At 39.9% G+C, this 20,040-nt stretch overlaps 1 protein-coding gene across 1 annotated transcript in view; it reads left to right on the plus strand.

The window, feature by feature from the left end:
- LOC149805066 (transcription factor IIIB 90 kDa subunit-like) overlaps positions 1 to 20,040 on the plus strand; it is a 113,421-nt gene that overhangs the window by 27,929 nt on the left and 65,452 nt on the right. Inside the window, exons 7-8 of the mRNA XM_089947014.1 lie at positions 1,754 to 1,903; positions 3,426 to 3,519. Coding sequence (XP_089803140.1) covers positions 1,754 to 1,903; positions 3,426 to 3,519 — 244 coding nt within the window. The remainder of the gene's footprint in view (positions 1 to 1,753; positions 1,904 to 3,425; positions 3,520 to 20,040) is intronic.

The following is a 20,040-nucleotide window of genomic DNA, read 5'->3' on the forward strand; positions in this document are numbered from 1 at the left end:
TGGCTGGTCATATTGTGCTTTCACAAGGAAAATTATGATGCATGGTTGATCCTAAATGTAAATGGTGCCAATCTAATGTCCACCCTGGTATCCATATTGAAAATCTTGTTATTGTTACTTTTTCAAAACGGAAAGCAATATAAGTATGGATTATCCACCAGTAACTTGTTATGATGTATTGTTGGTCCTAAATGAAAATGACAACAATCTTGCATCCACAGCAAGCAAATTTGAAAATCTTGTAATTGTCAAAGGATATTGGAGATGTTCTTAGCACTCTGCAGTTAAAATGAAGACGTGGTCTTATCTTGACTTTATGGAAATTCTTTTCATTTTACTGGCTGCACATTGTATATTGGATTGGTTACCCCCAACTAGTGGACTTTGAATTATACATATGAATGAGGTTAGGAATTAGGCGAGTAGGCTATATGCTTTTAATGTGAGGCCACCGTTCCATTGGCCTAGAGGTTAGAGTGTCCACCTTGGATGCGGGAAGTCAGTGGTTCGAACACCGGCTGAGTCATACCAAAGACTCATAAAAATGGTACTAACAGCTGCCTCACTAGGTGCTCAGCATTAAGAGGCGTGTGTGTGATTAGGATTTTTAACGTAACTTTAACAATTTTTCAGTCATATCGCTATGATGTCTGCAGTGTGGCAGTTTATAGTGATGTCAAGCACTGGAGCATCATGCTGCAGAGCAGACATGTAGCATCATATCCCACCAAGTCACCTTATCCTGATACCAGGCCGACCAGTCCTAACACTAACCTCTTAATGCTGAGCACCTAGCGAGGCAGCTGTTAGTACCATATTTGTAAGTCTTTGGTATGACTCAGTCTGTGTTCGAACCCATGTCCTCCCGCATCCGAGGCGGATGCTCTAACCACTAAGCCACCGGAGTGGTCTAAGAGGTTAGTGTTAGGAATGATCAGCCTGGTGTCTTGATAATGTGAATGGGTGGGACCTCATGCTACATGTCTGCGGCATGATGCCCCAGTTCTAGACATCACTATAAACTGCCACACTGTAGACATCATAGCAATATGACTGAAAAATTGTTGATGCAATGTTAAAAATCCAACTCACACACACACTTATTGTGAGGCCTCATCTGTAGTGGTTAATCTAGGTAGTTACAGATTCATGACCTGTGCTTCTAATAATGGATGTCACTCCAGGTTTGCTAAAAGCATGTAACTTTCACCAGTTATTTCTGGCATCTAGGGGTGGTCAATGATAATAGCATTTGATTCAAATTTAAAAACAGCGATTTTAATTTGAAAAAATTTGTCTCTGGTTTTATCCTTGGTTTAATTAGCTAAGTATAATAGTACTGGTGCTCTGCTTTGATATGATAGAAAATAATGTTCTCTTTTATTATTTTATGTCATTGATGCACTCTGTCTTTGTGTCAGTGTGTGTGTGTGTGTGTGTGATTTAATAGCACAGCAGTACAATACTGGTCATATTCTGCCAATTTAAAGTTAAGTCCTATAAATGTAATGTAAAATTTCAGTTGTCAATATCACATTCATTTCAGTTTTTTTCTGCATAACAATTGATACATTGGTTGCTGGAGACTACTAAAACCTTCGTACCAGCAGGCTATGAAACCGTTGATTACATTCTGGCTTTCCCTGAGTTTAGCATATGATTAATACTATTGTAATTAAAATTTCTGCCAAAGATGACACTTTAGCTGTATCCATCAATGTTTCTCATCTTTACATGTTTTGTTTTTTTCCAGATCCCTGCCTGTATATCCCAAGGTTTGCAAATGTCTTGGAGTTTAATGATAAATCCCATGAAGTGTCAATGACAGCCATGAGGTTGGTGCAGCGGATGAAGAGAGACTGGATGCATACTGGTCGACGTCCAAGTGGGCTTTGCGGAGCAGGTCTCTCTTTCTCAAATTTTCTGTCAACGTCGTGTAGATTTATTGCATTTTTTTAAAATAAGCTGTTGCACTTGCATATAAGTATCACTTTAAATCTGGTATATGGCAGCAGTGTATCAGTGGCAACATTTAAATTGCATGATGAAGATTTTGTCTGTCTTAAGGGGGTGGGGGATACATTAAATTGCAGTTCTGCAGAACCCTTTTTATCCTGGAAATAAAGTTGCAGACAATAAAGTTCTAGGTTCTATTTGCTTTCATGATATTCAGTAGCCCTGGATGGCCGAGTGGTCTAAGGCACTCATCAACAGCTCAACTCTGTCTACTGGGTTTTATTCTCAGATTCAGCCAGCATGGTTATGTGGTAAAGCTAGCAATTGGCTTCCCATATGTTGGTGGTTCTTCCTGGGAATTTTCCTGGTTCTTCCTCCACCAGATATACTGGCCGCCTGTTGTGTACTGAAAATGTCATTAAACCCAAAACAAAAAAATCCATCTGACTGCGTACCCATCTTGAACTCTTCATGTCTAATTTAAGTGATTCTTGTTAAAGATAAACATGCAGGTCATATTCCATTTCTGTTTTTTTTTTTAAACTCAGAAAATGAGGTTCATTTTACCATTGTTTGTTCGACAAATACGTTCATTTTGCCATTGCTTGTGAGAAAATAGCCATTTTATCATTGTTAAACAATGATGTTTATTTAATCATTGTTTGTGAGAAACTGATGTTCATTTTACAATGGTTTGTGAGAAGTCGATCTTCATTTTGCCTTTGGGAGAAAATGATATTTCATTTTACCTTTGGAAAGTACTTAGTCATGATATATTTCACAATGAAGTTTAGCCATCTGTTACGATGAGAGAATGTTCTAACAGAATATGTTACTTTGATGATGTTATTTTAATGCTCATTGTTTTAATGAAAAATAAATGTCCCATTCTCGTGATGGATGTTAATGAAAGAGTCATTCCTATACCCAGAACAATGAATGATATTGTTTGGGAGTTGTTTATTTTTATATTATAAAATTTATTGAAACACGGGAAAGTACGAACTCATTTACTGTGTGTAAGTCCCATGCTTTCAGTAAGAAGGATACAAGAATGCTTTTAAACGAATGTACTCTGATGAAAGTTTTCATATCCATAAAACCATAAATGGTTTCTGTTTTCTAATCTTTTTTTTCACAATTTGTAATGTGAGAAAAGGATGAGAACTATATATGAAAGTTACTTCCCCTTAGAGCTACCTTGACATATCATTTCTTAAAGTTTGTTGCTTTTTTTGCACAACATTTGTGTATTTGTTTGGTTATTTTCAACCTTAAACTGCAGAGAAGAGAAGAAAAGTTTGGCAAGATGTAACACCTTTAGGCTATCATGATGTCATGGTTTAGGGATATTGTTCTTGGTAAGAAAACATTTTTTCATTATAAAACTATGCATTGTCCAAGATGCAAATTGGTGGATTTTTATATAACTAAGGATATAGTACATATGATGAATATTGCTTTTGCAGCCTTGTTGGTAGCTGCTAGAATTCATGGCTTCTCTAGGTCCATTAAAGAGATCATTAAAGTGGTGAAAGTATGCCAGGCTACATTGAAGAAAAGGTTTGTATTCTGGATGAAGCAAAGGTACAGCTCGTCTTTGTTATGATACTCTTCATTGTAAAGCAATATTGGAAATAACAAGATAATGCCATGGACCCTGTTTAAGGATTTCAAATAATTTTTCTTTTTTTCAGTACCATATATGCTCACTTATAAGTCAAGTAAAACTGCAAGCAACAAAGATCCTGCTGTACCATAATGCACATGCAGACTAGAGTCTGTGTTGTTTATTTTATTGATTACTCCTAACAACCGAGCTCAGGCTAGCAGGCTACTGCCAGATTTGAGCCCCAATTTCTGAGCATTCATGTGATCTGAAGAGACAAGAGCTCATGTGGTAATAAACATTTGACTATTAGATAAGCATGTTGCAAGCTTACTTAATTTTCCTTAAAGACTAGAGATCAATGCTTTTCCATCATTGCTAGCATGGTTTGCATTATTCAGTTATCAGAATGTGATGGTTATTTTGGAGCTTAGCTTATCACTTGTATAATGTACTGATTCCATTACACAAATTATTGCCAGTATATGTGGCTGAAACACTACAGTGGCTACCAGTATGTTGAATCTACCTGGGTGCTGTTTATAGTAACATAGATAGCTTCTTCCTCATTAACATACTGATCATGCCAGTCATAGCTCAATAAACACAGGTAGTGTAAGCCTGACCCAGATGTTAGGTTCATGGATTTTTCCATTGAAATCATGTAGTGATCCTGAGGTCATCATATCTTCATGAGATGTAAATATGATTCTTGCATTGCTCAAGCACCAGTTTTGAAGCAAAGAAAGTCACTCCAACTGGCTTTCACTGATCCAAGTCAGGACTAGATTAATAATGAACATCATCTGAAGTAAATTTGAAAACAAGGTTTCCTAGTTATGAATAATCATTTTAAGATGTAAACATACCAAATGAATAACAAGCCTACATTTAAGAAACATCAGTTTTTCAGTTGGTAATTTCATTTTCATACATGAGATTACTTGACCATTTGAATGCAGACTTACAATAATGTACAGTAGTCCCCCTCTTGAACACCCCCCACCCCCGACCAGCAGCCACCCGCTTCTTACGGCCAGAATCCCTTGGCACCGATGAGTTTGTATTCAAAAGTACCCCGCAAGAATGTCCACCCCTCTAATGCAACCAGCGGCCACCATATTAGTACAAAAATTTAAGATGTTCCCCTCACAAGTGGCCACTCATTTCTTCATATGTATCCAGAACCACTAATTAATTCATATCGTGTCATAAAGTAAGTACTTAGATTATCTCTATCATTGATACATGTCTCCAAAAGTCAAGTTTCCGTTACTAAAAGAAGTGTTGACTAAAGTACATGAAACAGTAAGATTAATATTGTATCATTGTCTATAAAAGCCGATGTTTACAGGAAATGGGCTCAACAATGTTATGATAAGAGTTTTGGGCTTTACACATATTTTGAGTTCTTCTCTTTGATGATTACAACCAGATGTAATTGTCAGGATCATAACAGGGTCAGCATAGGCTGAAAAAAGATTTTGTGCATTAACACACACACACACACAGAAATTAACCTTTACCTTGATCAGAACAGGGTACCAGACAAAGACCAAAAAATCATGTGACAACACATTTATCACTTCCTTTACAAAGAAGGCATTTCGTCCACTCGACAAAAGTTTCATCTGCATAATTTAATTGCATACAGTTAACAACATCCAAATAAATCATTACCAAACATTAACTTGTCATCATGTAAACGGAGACATATTATTTTAGATGAAAGTCGGTTATTCTACTTGACGACATCGGGTGAGGTGGGGAGGGGGGACTTGCCAAACAATTTTATGTAGAAAAGACTCGAATAAAACAATTTTATATTGAAAAGACTTGAATAAATAATGTCGTAACCGATAAGAAGGTTATTCAGCAGCAGTGAAAAAATGGAGCTAATGGAAAGTGAATTATGTATGTACCAAGATTTAAATGACATTTTTGAATGGTTTTGCAATGTGCATGACAACAATACCCACTTCCATATCATGCTTACGCCAAGAATAAAAACTATTAATGTATATTCAGTTGAAATAAGTCTATTATTATAACAAGAAGAACCTTTTAATAATTAATGTTACTTTTAAATGAAGATATTAAATGAAAATATTAAGTGCTTTGAACAATGTAGCTTTCTTACTACGTACATTACATATACTTCACAAAAAATTTAGCCCCCTCTGGAAAGGCCACCTGTCTTATAAGGTCACTTTCCCAGTGCAGAAGGTGTGGCCATATAAGAGGGGGACCACTGTACTTAATATATTGTTTTAATACTGCTTTGGGCATTTTTTAATCAAATGCCCCACCCTTTTGTGTACACTTGTACAGAATCAGCAGGTTGTCAATCCTTAGTTATACACAACTGGCATTTATGGACCCCAATTACTACATTATCGAGAGGGAGAGATGTATTCTTATTGACATAGATAACTCATTTCCTGCAAAAATTAAGTCTGTTTGAAGTTTGTTTTCTATTCTAAGTGTCTATCTTTTTTCTGTCTTTCCATCCATCCAAAGAGCCATAGTAGCTCAGTTGCTAGAACATTGAAGTCAACATCTGTCTGTCTGTGTGTCTACATACTTGGTTCATATTAACATTAAGGGACATAAACCTATTACCTCCTGAATCCAGCCTTACTAAAAGACAAAGGGCCTCGGGCAGCCAAGTGGTCTAAGGTGCTTGCCATTACAGATCACAGACATCTCACCTCTGTCTGCATGGGTACAAATCTAGAGCTTGGCCAACATGGGTATGTGAGAATGCTTGCCAGTAGCTTCCAGTGGGTAGGTGGTTCTTCCTCCACCAAACATTGGCTGCCCTGTATGGCCTACCCAGGGCTGAAAAATGGTGTTAAACCTATAACAGCCATAGCAACAACTGAAAGATGCAAATTGTTCTTTTCTGTCTTTATCTTGCAGACATAGAACAATAACTCTTGCCCAATAACTCCCCTTGCCACCACTAAGTGTCACCAGTATTTAAGCTTCACTTATTATCACTGTAGGCACCTCCTATCAATCCAAGGCAAATTTGTGTTAAATTTGAACCATCCATACAGAATTTTGGATTCATTTCTAAACATGTGGTAAATTCTGTTATGTTATTTGTTATTGAAAAACAACTGCAGAAGGCATTCTATACTATTAAATACAAGACATCAATACAGCTAGGAAGGGGATAAAGACTGCCCTGAAAGTATATTTCCCATGGAACATAAACCCTAGTGAATGTATAACATAAACCAGCAGTTGGTGTGTATCAGTTCTAATCCAGTATGGAATATCTGATTACTTTTAATGTCAAGTGATATTACAAAGCTAATCAGATTAAGGCTTACACTACAATATTGTTCGTGAATTTTGCAAATATTTTGTGAAATGTATCGCTTTCTCAGGCTTGGTCAGTTTTAGACTACATGGTGCAACACGCTATCATTGCTGCATGTTGTGTTATCCATTGTTTCACACACAAGGCCTATGGGTTGCTCACCCTGGTAATAATGGGTGTTGTTTTAGCAACTAATTAACATGCTGCATTGTTAATTTATACATTTTTGTTGTTTTGTTTTATGTTGTTGTTTCAGGAAAACTGTTGACAAAGTATAATAAATGTTCTAGATGGACCAGCTCTGTGAGAGCCCTGATTATTTTGGACAAATCCATATTGGTGACTTACCTTCTCAAACTGAAAGGGGGGGGGTACCAAATTGCCCAATCTATGCATGCTGGTTTGTTAGTTTCTTCATTGTTACTGCCAACTTAGATCAATGTGCAAACCAGACACATTTCAAGCAGTCTCAATGTTCTGGCCAATGTTCTTCCCAGAAAGGGTCAGGTTATCTATATGGAATGTTCCTTTCATTGGATTTTTTATTATTATTGGATTTGTGCATTTTGGTAGTGCCCAATGATCAACCATTTTGAAATAGTTGGAAAAACAAATAGTCCACCTTTGTATCACCAGTTCTGGATCCAGAAGCTAGGGCCATGGATGCACTATCTGTCAGTTGAGGTCATTGGCATTTGTCTCCCCCTCCCACCTACCATGGTCTTAGTACCAAAAAAAGCACAGAAAATAAGGGGTCAGAATTGCAAGATAATTCTGAAAGCCCCTTTCTGATGGGATATGTACTGGGTTAACATTCTACTCGATCTAGCAATATACCTACTAAGGAAGATTACAGCCAGACTGAATCTTCTCAGAAACATGTGCCAGTATTCCACTACTGCCCAGTTGTGGAAAGAATCTCAAAAGCAAGAAGGCCCTCAGCAGGGGGGGCGAATCCGACATTTTGTCCAATCGTTATTTTGCTTAATTAATACTTCTGCACTCAGCGGATCCGGTGTAGTCAGCGCTGGTAAAAAAAAAAACGACGTCGGTCCATCATACACGACGGTGACGTCATTTGGTTTAATGCGAGCCGATCCCAGCGTCGTCAGCGTCCGGTAAACACAGCGACGACCGCATCGATGTCATTGCCCCCCCTGCTGCTAAGAAGTTATTTACAATGATCTCACAAATAGAGTAACCACTAACTCTTCATCTTGTAAATCAATTAGATTATTTGACTGATCAGTAAGTCTGAAATTAATTCTTGTTAACAATTTATTATGGCATCTCATATAGACTGGATTAATTGGACTGTCAACTATTAAAAACCCTGGAGGGGCCGTTGGTGCAAATGAATAAAGGATGTATCCCTGTTGAGCTTGATTTGATTGTTTGGTATCTATTTGATAACTTCCTTCAATTGCATCACATACTAAATTGAGCGCTATCACAGACGTGATATTTACGTTATGCGGAGCAATATGTCTGCCGCCTCCATCTGGGTCATTGTTGTATTTAAGGAGCGTTAAATCCTGTTTAGGCCCGGCGAGAAAATCACCGATAGACTTTTCTAGTTCGCGCGCGTTGTATTCGGAAAACTTAAAATTCGGTAAATCGGCTTCTGTGATATTGTAACCGGTTAGAAACTTTTGTTTGTTATCATCGTTGTTATTAATTATCGTCTGAATGATTCGTTCGTGGATATATTCCATGTCCGATACAAGTTGATTTAACACTTCAACGTGCTTTTGTGAGTTTGTCCACCGTAGTTGTTCCAGCTGTATCCGAAAATTACGATTGATCTCAGCGAAGTAACCAATGATGTCAGATAACGTGAACGCTATGGTAACAGTTGATTCATCTGTTTTCTTAACGATAAAATCCCATTGTATGGTTTTTTTATCTGTGAATATAAATCTTTCGGCCAATCTTTCTTTTCTTATTTCAGATAAATCATTTCGGTATGATAGATAAATTTCATTGTATGATGGCACACTTGTGTCAGGTTCAACGCGTCGTTGAGGTTTTTTTTCAGGCCATCCTAGTACGGTTCTTATTGAACTGTTATAAATGTCTACGACGTACCCCTCCGTGGATATCTCAATGGACGATGACAACGTCGGCTCATGAACTTTTATAGCTATTTTTGATTCCTTACCGGTGATTGATTTTATTCTACGCTGGATTTCAGCATCAATTTGTTCAATTTGGTAGGACCCAGTTGGTATCGAAACCTCTTTCCAGTCTGGTGTTCCATCGGGTTTATTACTGTTTGCGAACATCAGCGAGTTATTTGGTTTCTGATCATTAAACGCTACTGATCTGATATTAGGCCAGCTATGATACACCCGTAATTTCACTAGCGCTATTTCCTTTACAGGAATCGGCGAAGGAAAGTTTACACTGAATTCAGGGTTTGTTGACGTTATCGATATCATGCTTGTTTGTATCGGAGTTGTGTTCTCCGCGATCCGTTGAAGCAGTTCGAGTGACATTATTGTTATTACTAAAGTTATTTTCAATTTCTAATTTCAACATCGCGGAGTTATACAACTGGACCATCGTGGAGAATTCAACATCGGATATAAACGAATTATCTATCGCCAACGAGATCAACCCGGATAATTTCGAGTACGCGTCGGATACTATTTGGTGGCGAACTGTACACTCGCTGAGTTTTTTCTGAGCACACGATGATATCTTTCTAGTGATTGCGTTGGCGACTCCAGCAATTGTTGTCACCGCGGAGATAGCGATTGGAACAGCGATCGGGGCCATCATGGTCACCGTGGATAAAATAACACCCGCGCCGGCCATGATCCCGGATATCGAGTACACAGCGACGTCAATCGCGGTTATTTTTCGATGGTATTTTTTTATTTTTACATGATATTGTTCCGAGCGCGCCTTTAAATCGGCGGCGTATTCTCGCACAGTGTCGTATCTGTAACGTGACGGCGAATCCATTTATTAAATACATCACTGTTAAATTAATCGACGTTAGGTATAACACCGGTTGCAAATTGTGATTTTCGCGTTCGTGGTGTCGCTGTATCATAGCCGTATACCACCGCCGTGAAATTAATAATCGACGGAGAAACCGTCAAAATTTGGTGGAATAGCAGATACATATTCTAGTATCCAAGGTACTTTTGTTCTAACTATTTTATCGTCGGATGTAGATATGTGAACCGCAGAATATTTTCTGGCATCGTTTATATATGTTATTGTGTTAATACCAGTTCGGTCGGGTATCGTGACAAGCAACTTAAATGGAATACGATGTAATGTTGTAAATCGATAACAACCCTGTACACCTTTATGGTCAAACGTCACCATATTGCGGTCACCACCCTTGACCCAATCGAGGATCCCACTAGCTATCGTGTACACAATGTTATTAACATGTGCGGGGAGGTGTGGAATTTTTATTTTGTTGATGGACGTGCTAAGGTCCGTAAACATCCTAGCGAGTGCGAGTGAATCCTCGGTAAGTTTCGCGACATTGTCTCTATTCTTATTAATAATGTCACCTAAATCATTTTTTATTTTGTCGAGTTTTTCATTCACGGACGCGTTATCCACGTTAATGTCGATTAATTTCGTTTTGATATCTTCAAAAAACTTATCAGCGACGCCGCGGGCGGATTTTTGTTCATCAATGAATGTTTTAATTTCAGCGAGAGTCTTGTCGGCCGCAGGTGGGCTTCCAAAAACTTTTTCGCGATATTACTGGTGGGTTTATATTCGTTGACAAACGCTTGGACGCTAACGAGCGTACTAAAGTATGTTTGAAGAGGGCTATTGGGGGATTTTTGCTCGTCAATGAACGCTTTAATCTCATCGAGGGTCGTGACAACCTTGGGTGGTTTTCCAAAAAACTTATCCGCGGCGTCGTTAGTGGGTTTTTGATCGTCAATGAATGTTTTAATCTCGGGGAGTTTTATACTGGGAGGTATGGATACAAGAAATTTGTCAATGATATTTTTTCTAAACGTCGTAAACTCATTGACAGATTTTTGTACCACCTCGAGCTGACTTGCTTGTGTGTTAAATTTATTATAGAAGTTATTTAATGAGCTCGACATGGATATAAGATTGTTATCCAATATATCTATTTTTCCCATGACCGTCTTGTATTGTTCTCCTGGCTTAAGTCGTCCGTCGCTGGAATACAACGCTATGGCGTTTTCAGCGGCATCATTATTTCGTGTTAAAACGTCACTGAGTGACACGTTACTGCTTTTCAATTTACCCTGGCGATCTTGAAATACAACTATTTCGTCCGAGTCGACCTCCGTTAAGTTTAATGTCTCAGCGATTTCATCCTCAATTAGTTTTTTTACATCCTTGATGGAATCCGCAGATGTTTCCGTGGTGGGTTTTTTCAGCGCTGAAATAAATCGTCCCCAGATATCAATCATTGTTATTGTAAATGTTATTCTCTAAAATCCGTTGGGCCTCTACGACCCCACTAGTGTATTCGTTTACAACCACATGAGGTGGTTTCCGCGATGATGAAATCGCCGCGAGTACGTTCAATACCTCACGGCCGCATATCAGTGGGTCACTTAACTGTTGTCTTGGCAGCGTGGAATAAAAAACCGGGGCTGAACACGCCCGGATATACCGCATGAACTCGTTTGGCGGGGCTAACCCGTATGAATCAAAATAGACGATCGCACGCGGATCAATTGCGTATGCAACCCAATGAGTTCCCGCTCCGGAGGATTTATCGAGGTTAATTATACCGGTTTCAATATTCCTTGGTTTTGTCGGCAATTGATCCCTCATAAAAACACCTCTGAAGTTTTTTATCGCTAACGCGTTTGCGGCATCTATTAAATCAAAATTAGACATAGGAGTTAATAAACGGTTCCCGGTAGTCTTAGACCCTTCCCCGAGTACCATGAATACGGGGTTCCCGGTAGTCTTAGACCCTTTCCGGCTACTGGTCATTTTTTTTTATAGCCTTTCCCGGTTGCCTTCTTCAATGCCATTCCCGCCGCGGTACCAACGGCTCCTAACGCCGCCGCCTTCGCCACTGCTGGGGCCGCTGCGGCAATCAACGCTGGAATCGCAGCTAACAGCGGAAATATCCCACCGGTCTTTTCCATGTTTTTAATCGCTGCGGCCGAAAAATCTATTTGAACACCCTTTTTATTCTTCATCGCATCATTGAAATGTTTTATTTGACGCGCCGTCAACGATATCTTATGATTACCACCTGCCATCTGTGACGGCTTTAACGTTATTGTGGTTCCACATTGTTTAGCCGACTTTGATCGTAATTTCTTGACTTGACCATCGGTCAACTCTACACCGACAACATTATACGACATTTTTATTGTAAACGCGTTTATGTTTTCAATTACATGTTTTCCACTGGTGCATCAACGATTCTCATTCGTCCACCAACACCTTCCAACAGCATTGATTTATCGCTGAGAATGACAGCAACCGCTCTATAATTAACACCACCTGGGTCTATACGAGCTCGGAAGTGTATATCAACGACGGACTGTCTTGTTAAATCAAGATGTTCCAGCGAAAAGTAATAAATCGGATACAGGTTTTTAAAATCAAGTTGTGATATTTGCAAACCAGTGTCGACGTTTTGATCACGACCCATATATGACAGCATCCGATGATACACGCGAGCAATATGGTTGTTGTCGTAATTAAGCTGTATATCCTCGGATGGTTCCTGTTGTCCATTTATTCTCAGCGAAACCTCCCTGACTCCTAATCGATCAAATATCATATGGCTGCGTTCTTGGGAACCTAATCGTTCCCTATTCTGTAACGCAACAAATATATGACGCGGGGCTGAAACACCCTGTTTTGATGCCAGGTGCCATGTAAATGTATCGCCGACATTATCCTCTTTAGCATCAGTTGTTACCGCTAGCCAACTCAACAACGATTTTCCCCCCTGTTCCATAAATGATAACAATCATGCTTCCGTGGTAACTGATGGAGTTAACACCGGCATCCACAATGCTATTTTAGTTAAAACGACTTTACCGGCAGCGACACCAGCAGCATGCCATATTGCACTGTTATCATCACCCCTTCGCGTTAGAGCGATTGTGTGCTTAGCTCCATAGATAACTTTTCTAACATTTCTGCAAAATCCGAATATGTGATGGAGTGGAATCGCGCATGAAAACTGTCGGCGTTGTCCTTGCAACATCCCTAATCGTGTTGCAAACCCTAGATTAAAACTATCGTTAGTACTTTTTATAACAGTAAATTCAGCGCCTGGTCTTGCTCTGCAGTCTGGGTTGGCTGCTTCAGCTTGATTAGCAACTGAAGTATCTTGTGGTGTCAGCACATTAATGTACTGAATATGATCAGCGTTATCAGTGGTATCCTTCGCGAACATCATAGATGGGCCCGCCGATCTTGTATAATCATCTGAGTATCTCGCTAGCCCGATTATCGTTGTTGCAACATCAACATCGTTTTCTATTGATTCAGTTTCTCGTCCGTCAATAAGATATCTGGCGCTCTCAAATAACGCCATGATACCGTTGTTGACGAAGCCAACTCGAGTACGACCGTCATTTGGGTATGGTGCATTATCGGCAGCATTTGTTACAAGTTCTCCCTCAATTTCGATAAACGCTTCACACAGCAAAAAATATTTACTGGTATCTTGGACTTGAAGTTCAATTCGCGATCGTAGATTCGGTTGCATTGCATGATAAGAATAATATTGATAATCACGGACAGAATCATCCCTGCGCACTGGGGCGTCCATATCAAACGCGGGATCAGCGGTTTGCGCAAACATTTTATTATTTATCATGTTGATGTTTAATTCATCAACGTCGTTTTCGTCGTAGGCCACTTCCCGCTATCGCGTTCATGAGCGCGTTGGTTGTTGCATCGGTGGATGACTGAGCCGCCAACGACTCTAGTTTTTCTTCCACGGCATTATTTATTACTTTACTGACATTTGCAGGCATCACTGTCGTTGATGGCATCACCGGTGGTTTCTGTTTTCTTTTTCGTGAAAATCCTTTGGATTTTACCAACGACATTAGTTTGTCCTTTGCTGCAGAAAACGCCCTTCCGGCGACATCTCCAATAGCACTAATACCCTTATCACGAAAAACATCAATAGCCTTCATTCCTAATTGTTTGGCTAACGGCGCTACTTTTGGAGCCATTCTTGTAAATAACCCCGCAATGGTGCTACCGAGACCGTCTCCGTACCACGCGCGGTATACGGGCAATCGTGAGTTTACCACGTAGACGCTGACTGGTTTATCATGGTTGTAGTGTATAATCATCTTTATTATAAAAAACACCAATGTTTTCCAATTAGTGGTTGATCACCCCCTTCCCACCACCGAATCATAAATTTTGTCAAAAACATCGATTTTCTCTAAATGATTTCCTGGGGTTTTCACCCGTAAAAACCAACCAAAAACTGACAAAAAACGACAATTTTATAATTTTATAATTTTTTTAATCATCCACGAGTTCGTCTATGAGCGTTCGATATGCATTAATGTCCATGATACCACCGGCAAATAACCGCCTGCAAATATCAGCGGCCTCATTGATTATTTCCGGAGAGTTATTTCCGGCTCGTTTTCCTCCGATTAGTATTTCTAGCCGTGATATATCACTGAAAACATTACCAGGACAAGCAACGTCTTTACCAACAGAGTATCCTTTTCCGTGTTTTGATTTTTTACTTTCAACTTCCTTGTGGAATGCGTCGTAATTGGGATCACCACGATGTGGTAATGCATCTTTATATCTACCTGCTAAATACACTATTCTTGTCCAATCCTTTAACGACTTTATATTTTTCTCGTAGCCGCTATTGATATGCTCATCTCGTGTGCCCTTAGTAAAATTTGTAACAGTAAAATTAACTAATTCTTCATCGCTGTCGAAGGTTCTGATTTGATCTATTGTGCTCTTTTTAAGCACATTACGGGGTATATTCTCCCCTCTTTCTTTTTTTTCCTGTATTCCTTCCGGTATTTCTTCTTCTGGTTCTTTCGCAGTAGCACCTAGTTCTTCTTCATCGGCCATTGTAACATAAGGTTCTTGTGGGTCCGTTATAGCGAGTGGTGGCGGCCTCCGTGTTGTAGCAACCGCTATTTTCGCAGGGAGTGTTTCCAGAGACCTTTTTGTTTGCTCGGTCTGAGCCACTATCTTTTCAAGCGCACCGAGGACGGGCACAGTTGCCGCCGTAACATCTTTGGTCGCTTTAGTTACCGGAGCAAAGAGCTATTCGCTTCCAACAGCAAAATCAGTTTGTAGTTGTTGCCGCGTTTGAAGTTGTTTTCGGACCCTGTCTCGTAACGGTATGAACTTTTTAAGCGCTACTAGCCGCTCTCTGGCTAGCCGAGTAGTAAGTGATTCGCCTACCATTATTGCAATTGCTCCGTAGCTTCTAATTTCCCGCCGAGTGTGGCGGGGGGGATATATCCCAGGGGCTCCAGGGAGTTTTCGTCTATAATCCTTCTAATGTTTTTAATTTTATTAGAGATTTCTCGACGTCGTTCAAAAGCCTGTCCGAGTTTTTTTCGTACTGTCTCAACGGCAGTAAATAGTCCAATAAATGCATTTACGTCATTGTTATACAAGTTTTCATTGATCGTATATTGTAATCGCTTTATAAAAGAATACTCGCGTGGCAAGGTATATCGACCTTTCTTTGATTGCTCGTTAATAATTTCATAATCGGACAATATTTTTTGGTTATCAAGCTTATCAGATAATTCAATTCCTTGATTTTTTAATTTTAAAATCTCGGTTAATATATTATTGATGTCTTCGATATTCATATTCTTATAAAACATCTTATTTCTAATATCAAAAAAAAAATATTTTATAAAATGAACCCCGCGTATCAATCCCGAGGTGTGTTTAGTATTTCGTCATGGCGACTTCGTCAGCGCCATAGGCGCCGGTGACTTCGTCACGGTGACCTTGTCACTCGCTGATTTCTGTTACATATGAAAATCGAATTCTGCGCCCGGTCTTTTTTGAGATCGCTGAATTTTGTATTCCTTCTGCAACAAATTGTACTGCGGGCACACAAATATCAAAATATCTACTGGCTTCATTCATCGACTGAAAAGTTTTTTCTTCGTGCGTTATTGTATCAAATGACTTTACGGGTTTTGCTTTTTTTGAGTATTTACCGGTTCCGCCTTTTTTGGTATTCTGACTTTGCGAGATAGCTTGCAAGTTTATAAGAGAATTATCAGTCTTATTATTATTAATATGATCAATCACAAACCCATTCTCGATTAATCCGTTAAATACTTCAAATACAATCCTGTGAACATGATAGCGTTTTCCTCCCGCAGTAAACATCAAATACCCGCGATTATTTACGGTACCAACCGGCTTCTTCAGTCTACAATTTCTAACAACACCGTCGCGAGATGCCTCGTAATTAACGAGCACAGGATGCGGCTGAAATTCTTGGTTCATTTATATAATAATACTACTTGTCTAATTCATTATTTGGTTTAATTATAAACCTTGCAATGTAGTCCTGAGGAGTTTTGATGACTGAGTCAGCGGTGGGGTCAATGACGGCATTTTTTATTCGTTTATCATAATAGCGTTTTAACTCTCTGTATCGCTTTCCGCCACAATTGATACATAATTGTGATTTTCCTCTTACACCAACGTGGCAAACCAAGCACGGTAGGGGGCCAAGAGAACCATTACGAACGCTTTGTAAATGATACCCGCAGAATTCACCTCTACATGATTTATTGCACGGGGTTATCGACCCAATCATCAACCATTTGCAGTGATTCATTATACTATATTCTTTCATTTAAATACTTGTTTTAATTATATGGATGAGTTCGAGAGATTAGCAGCAATTAAGCCCTGGAAAAATATTAAGTTCAATCTCGATAGAGTCCTCAAGGACGCACCAAAAGCGTTAATAAACGATAGAACCCTGTTGAATAAAATACGCGACTGTATCAATGAATTCAAGCGCGATGGTGCATCTCATAGTTGGTCAACATTTCGAATTGATGGTGTTGTTGATGCTACCATGAACGACAACCGCGCAGCAACGATAATATCACAACTTGACGGTAAAAGGTATTTCTTCAGAGTAAAATTTATTGTCCGTTTGGAATCAGGTAATTGGATCATACGTGATAAATTTGAACCGGTTCTCAGCGACAAGAAAACAGTCATTGTTAGCCGCGACTCCAAGCCAGGGCTGTTAACCGGAATTGACAGACCATACTATGAACGAGCGTATTCTGAAACAGCAGTTGTCTATGGAATATACCCGTTAAATAAGAAACCTGATATCGGAAAACTAGCGCCGATGAAACAGTCAACGGGGATAAATTGTGTAGCAGAACGAGTAATAGAGCATTTTACAAATGCTTGTCGAGGAAATAAACTGACCGATTTACGACGTAGCAAAATAAACCAATGGGAGAAGACAGTGCGCGAGCGAGGAGCAACCATCAGCAACATAGCGAAATTAGAAACGTCGTTGAGATTTCCAATAACCGTTACAACAATAACCGGTGAAGTATTATATGAATCAAAGTATAAATCAAATGGAGCCCCAATCAAAATTATTGATCATAACGAACACGCGTGGACGCCCGCGGTCACAATATTTCCACGGGATAGAACAGTAAAGTATATCCCGGGGGAATTCCTGGGAGAGGATGGTTTTCTCGCGGAGAGGAAACTATTTGATGCTATTGCCTGCTTGTGTAAAAACGACCCTGTATCAGTGTGGTTACTTCGCAGCGCTGAAAACGACATGGATACCTTTGATCAGTTTGTAAGACCAAACGGTGAATTATATCGCACTGAAGCGTTTCACAACAAGATGAAAAAAACCGCCATGGAATTTGAAGAGCATGATGAACAACTGCTAACAAATTGTTTTACGATTCCATCGGTTGCGGCTGATGTTGCAGCAAGGAAAAATGCGTGGAGACCAACGCGCAAGGAATTTCTACCAGATGTACAATCCAGTTGTTTGGAATATTATCACGGTGGACTATGGAACACTGAATACAACCGCGACGCTATGATTTCCGTTGATATGGTTGCCTGTTATCCAGCGAGTTTTCTCGGGTATGGATCCGCCGCTGAGTATTTCAAACGATTTGGACACCCCAGACATGAAATGACTCGTGTTGCTATTAATGGACCACTGCCTGATTTTGATTTAACCGGATTCGCTCGCATAGTATCATTTGAATTCGCGGCAGGACTTCATCGCTGTTGTTATATTTGGATCGGTAGACACATGGCTGAAAAGAAGTGGCTGCCAATAGCGCTGCTACGGTATATGATTGATTGTAGCATGCTTGTATCGTTGATTGTCAGTGACGCGATTATATCATATCGGGCGCAGACTGAAGTCTGGTTACCAGAACCAGAGCGTCTAGATAGCATAATTGACGAGTCCAGAAAACACATTGATGCCGACGAGGAATATATCATCAAATGGTCCAAAAAGATATTCAACCAACGAAACCGCGAGGCAAAAGATCTCGGTAGAAGAATAATCGGTAAGTTCACACAAGGTGGAAAAAACTGCGACTACAAACGATATTGCTCACGGCTGATTATAGATGACGCAGAATATGATTTCGTAATCAAGGACGCAGTGGCAAAAAATAAATACGTGAACTGCAAAACAGCTTTCTTGTCCAATGGAACAAAGTTGGGTACAGTTGTTACCTACTTCGATGGAGACAGCCCCGCGTATCCGCATTTGAGGGCGTCTATGCTGGGTTACGCCGCTATCAATTTATTCTCGATGATAAATAGATTTCCCGACACCGCGGTTAGAGTAGCCGTTGATTCATTTTATATAGACGTAAAGTACAAGGGAAACTTAGCCGAGTTTACTAGTCCGGACGAGAGTTGGGGTATATGGAGAATTAAAAATGAAATATGACGCGATTATTCCCCGTCAGCAGATGTCACCGTTGAAAACAATTACTTACGCAGTGATAATTTATCAGAATGGTCTAATGCACCACCGTGTTCTGATCCAATTTGTAGATGCAAAACAGTTTATTTAAGCAGCTGTGGCGGGTCAGGAAAGACGACTCGGGCAATTGAATTATTTCGAACGCGGGCAAGTATAATCGTGCTTACACCGACCCATAGACTAGCGCGAGAGATAAAACAACGAAATGTTGACGCCGTTACTTATCACAGCTTTTTTCGATACAGCGGCGGTGAGTGGACTCCTGATCGAATGGGGGAAAAATTTATTCCCGAGGTTATCATCTGGGATGAGATATGTACTGTTTCGTTAGATACTTTACAAATGTTTCTTGAGTGGTTGCTGCGCGCGAATACAGCGGTAATCATGTGTGGCGACCATGGCCAACCACCACCATTTGTCGGCGAGGGCCCACATGATTGGTTAAAGGGTTTTGTGGACTATTATGAAGAAACCGATACTGATTACCGAGCATTTGATGAACAACTGCGCGAGGTTAAAAAATTAATCAGATTACAGCCGGATAGAGTTCAATGTGAAATAATCCGCGAGGTGATTCCGGAAACGCCGTTAAATGAATTCTGGGAAACATGGAGACCAAACGATTTGATTGTAGCGAGTAGAAAGATAGTCAGAGACACACTTCAGCGGAAGTTGTTTGCGTTGCATAAGGAAAAGTTTCCAACGCGTCCAGTGCCGTTATGTTATAGACCCGCGGATACACGGCGGCAGAACATTGAAGTTGAAATCCCGGGCCCGACGGCGTCAGGGACAAAAAAACAAATTCTCGTGCTGAATGATATCGTGCTCGTTGATATCAGCGTCATCGAGGACGTGCTACGTGCTGATAAATCCCCATGGACGCTAGGATACGCAACGACAATACATTCCTCGCAGGGATTGACTATCACGGATACAATTGTTTGGATGGTTGATAATCGCATCGAATGGTCAAATCTAGTCTATCTTGCAGTGTCCCGAGTACGGAGGATAAATCAGCTTCGAAGAATTGTTATTGACGAAGCCACCGACGAAGCCGGCGACAACGATGACATTATTGATGCTAGCGTCATTGATAGAAAACTCTCGGGTTACCGCCAACAGGATAAAAAAAAACAGCGGCGTTTTGATATTGATGCCGAA

This window comes from Sinohyriopsis cumingii, chromosome 2 (genome assembly GCF_028554795.1).
Source record: "Sinohyriopsis cumingii isolate HCF-2022 chromosome 2, ASM2855479v2, whole genome shotgun sequence".
Taxonomy (NCBI): domain Eukaryota; kingdom Metazoa; phylum Mollusca; class Bivalvia; order Unionida; family Unionidae; genus Sinohyriopsis; species Sinohyriopsis cumingii.